The sequence below is a fragment of the Megascapheus bottae genome, chromosome 36 (assembly GCF_031878675.1).
Source record: "Megascapheus bottae isolate mThoBot1 chromosome 36, mThoBot2.hap1, whole genome shotgun sequence".
In the NCBI taxonomy this organism is placed as follows: domain Eukaryota; kingdom Metazoa; phylum Chordata; class Mammalia; order Rodentia; family Geomyidae; genus Megascapheus; species Megascapheus bottae.
In genome coordinates this window covers 1,997,658-2,000,878 of record NC_143544.1, presented here as the reverse complement: position 1 = coordinate 2,000,878, position 3,221 = coordinate 1,997,658, and the positions used below count along the sequence as shown (strand labels likewise).

The 3,221-nt window shown below is 67.0% G+C and overlaps 1 protein-coding gene across 1 annotated transcript; it reads right to left on the bottom strand.

Annotated features, from left to right (window-relative positions):
* Positions 1 to 204: 204 nt before the first annotated feature.
* On the bottom strand, positions 205 to 1,810 carry Socs1 (suppressor of cytokine signaling 1). Its single transcript, XM_090324651.1, has 2 exons — positions 1,779 to 1,810; positions 205 to 1,352 (listed from the first exon to the last, which is right to left on the bottom strand). The coding sequence occupies exon 2, from the start codon at positions 1,300 to 1,302 to the stop codon at positions 655 to 657; it is 648 nt and encodes a 215-aa protein (XP_090180777.1). The 5' UTR covers positions 1,303 to 1,352; positions 1,779 to 1,810; the 3' UTR covers positions 205 to 654.
* Between the last annotated feature and the right edge of the window lie 1,411 nt (positions 1,811 to 3,221).

Sequence of the window (3,221 nt, the reverse complement as noted above, 5' to 3'; positions counted from 1 at the left end):
ACACAGGAGTTCAAACTCTGCGCCCCCCCCCCCAACCATCTCATCAGGCACACACCAAAACTAGACCAAGCGTTTCTGAAGCCAGCTGACCCCCAGCCCCAGTCCTGGGAGGACAGCCATTCCCTAAACCTGTACAGACAGACCCCCATGCAACGTTCAGCAAAGCGCACACTCTGGAGATTTATTGTAAAATTAATAATAATAAACCTTTCATAGTAAAGTTTATTACCTAAACTGTAAAAAATATAAAATAGAGTTCTGCACGGCAGAAAAATAAAGCCAGAGACCCTCCCCCACCCCTGGTTTGTGCAAAGATACTGGGTGTATGTAAACATGAAGAGGTAGGAGTGCGAGTTCAGGTCCTGGCCCCAGCTGTACCTAAACTGGGTCGACAACCAGGGGAACCCAGGGGGAGCACCAGGAGGGGAGCACCCCCCAAGAGGTGGGGAGGGGTCTGCAGCCTTGGCTCCAGCAGAGAGCAGGAGGTGCCCGGCCCCCCCCCCCACACACCCACTCCCCCCACTCTGGGTGGGGAGGGCACCCCTGTGGTTCCAGGCAAATAATAATAATAATAACAACAATAATAACGAAACCAGAGAGGCCCCCCCTCCCCCGGTTAATGCTGCGTGCAGGGCGGGCAGTCGGGCGGGCCGGTCAGATCCGGAAGGGGAAGGAGCTCAGGTAGTCGAGGAGGACCGGGTTGAGGGGGATGCGCGCCAGGTTCTCGCGGCCCACGGCGGCCACGATGCGCTGGCGGCACAGCTCCTGCAGCGGCCGCACGCGGCGCTGGCGCAGCGGGGCGCCGAGCATGCGCCGCGGCGCCGCCACGTAGTGCTCCAGCAGCTCGAACAGGCAGTCGAAGGTCTCGCGGCTGCCGTCCAGGTGGAAGCGGCCGGCCTGGAAGTGCACGCGGATGCTCGTGGGGCCCGAAGCCATCTTCACGCTCAGGGCGAAGAAGCAGTTCCGCTGGCGGCTGTCGCGCACCAGGAAGGTGCCCACCGGCTCGCCGCGCAGCCGCTCGTGCGCCCCGTGCACGCTCAGGGGTCCCCAGTAGAAGCCGCAGGCGTCCAGCAGCGCGCTGGCGCGGGTGATGCGCCGGTAGTCGGCGTGGGAGCGGAACGTGCGGAAGTGTGTGTCGCCGGGGCCGGGGGCCGGGACTGCCGGGCAGGGGCGCGGGCGCGCCGGGGCCGCCGGCGACGAGGACGGGGACGGGGACGGGGAAGACGCGGTCTCGGGCCGCCGTCGGGGCTCTGCTGCCGTAGAGATTGCATTGTCGGCTGCCACCTGGTTGTGTGCTACCATCCTACACGAGGGGCCTGCCGGAGGGGTGGGCCATAGCGTCCGGGGGTGCGCTGCCGGGGAGACGGGCAGTGAGCGCGCGCCCGGGCGCGGCGCGGCAGTTCCGTGGGGGCCACCGGGCCCGCGGAGGCGAGGCGGAGCGCCGCCCCGGGGCCTCAGTGGGCCCAGATGCGAAATGGGCTTCTCCCGCCGAGCCCTTCCAGGAGGCCGGGGAAGCCAGCCCGACCCCGGCCGTCCGGCCCGTGGCCGCCGCCTGCCGGCCACGCCGGAGACGGCCGCCAGCTCGCGACGACTTGGGCAGAAGCGGGGGCAGTGCTGCGCTGCGGGGTCCCCCTTGCGCGCGCGCGCGGGGGGTCGGCCTGGGTGGGGCTGGCGGGAGCCAGGGGCACGGCGGTCCCGGTCCCCAGGCTAGGTCGGTCGCGGCCGCCTTCCTCTTCCCTCCCGCTCCCTCCCGTCCCCTCGCCCGCTGGCCGGCTCACCTGGCGGCGGGGCGCGGGGCGCCGCGGGCGGGCGGGGCGGCGGGGGGCTCCGGGGCGACTCTCGCGCATGCTCCGAGGCTGGGAGCCGTGCAGCTGCCACGGCCGCAGCTCGCTCTGCCGGGAGCAGCCCCTGCGCCGGGCCTTTAAACCGGCCGGGGGCGGGGTCGCGGCTGGCCCCGCCCCCGGCCCCGCCCCCGGCCCGCTTTCAGTTTCTCTTTCCGCGGGAGCGCGCGCGGCTCGAGTTCCCGGCCCCGGGCTCGGGGCCCCCGCGGCCGGCCGGCCCCGGGCCTCTGCGGGCACCCTGTGTCTGGGGGCCCGGCAGCCTCCGGGAAGCCCACCTCCGCGCCCCTCGGAGCTGCCGCCGGGCCCGACTTCCCAGGAAGCGCTGGCCGACCACAGGCTTCGGGGGAAGCCGGGGCGGCGCGGGACGGGCGCCCGGCCCACCCAGTTCCTCAGAAGCCGGGCGGAGCCCAGCCGGGCCCTGCCGGGCGCCAGCGCCCTCCCCGCCCTGCCCGGGGGCGGGGTCCGGGCGAGCGTCCGCCCTGGCCCACACCGCCCTCTGCAGACGGCCCTCGAGCCGCATCCCAGCGCCCGGGGCCCTCCACCTCTCCCTGACCAGCCACAGCCGCGGCACCCCTGGATGCAACCTGGACCACGCCATCTGGGGAGGGGTGGGAGACAGGGTGTTCCAGAGATTTTGATACGTGTCAGACGCACCCCCAGGGCAGACAGCAGGACAGACAGCAGGGCTTGAACTCAAGGCCTACGCCCCCCCTTGCTTAGGGTTCTACCGCTGGAGCCACGCCTCCAGCCAGCTTCTTGATGGTTATTTTGGATATGGAGTCCCAGGGACTTTTCCCCCTGGGCTGGTTTCAATGGAAGGGTTGAGAGTCTGTTATGAGTGTGACCCTGGACACCTAGCCAGCAATGTCACTTTTTATCCCCGCCATGAGGCTTGAACCCTAGGCCTGGGCGCTGCCCCTGAACCTTTCCACTCAAGGCTAACACTCCACTACTTTGAGCCACAGCACCACTTCCATTTTTCTGGTGGTTCATTGGAGATAAGAGTCTCACAGCCTTCTCTCTCCAGGCTGGCTTTGAACCAGGATCCTCTGATCTCAGCTCCTCAATAGCTAGACAGGTGTGATCCACCAAATGCCTGGCAGCAATATCACTTGTGAACCTGTGACTTCAAGTATGTGACGGTCCCCTTTTTTTTTTTGCCAGTCCTGGGCTTGAGCTCAGGGCTTGAGCACTGTCCTTGGACTTTCTCAAGGCTAGAGCTCTACCACTTGAGCCTCAGCACCACTTCTGGCTTTTTCTATGTATGTGGTACCAAAGAATCGAACCCGGGTCTTCATGCATGCTAAGCAAGCACTCTACCACTAGGCCAAACTCGGGGCCCCTGACTTTCCCTTTTTGTCTGGAGCTCTGTATCTGCAA

Excerpts from the sequence above, each read along its gene's own strand:
- Socs1 (XM_090324651.1), bottom strand. The coding sequence starts at position 1,302 with ATGGTAGCACACAACCAGGTGGCAGCCGACAATGCAATCTCTACGGCA.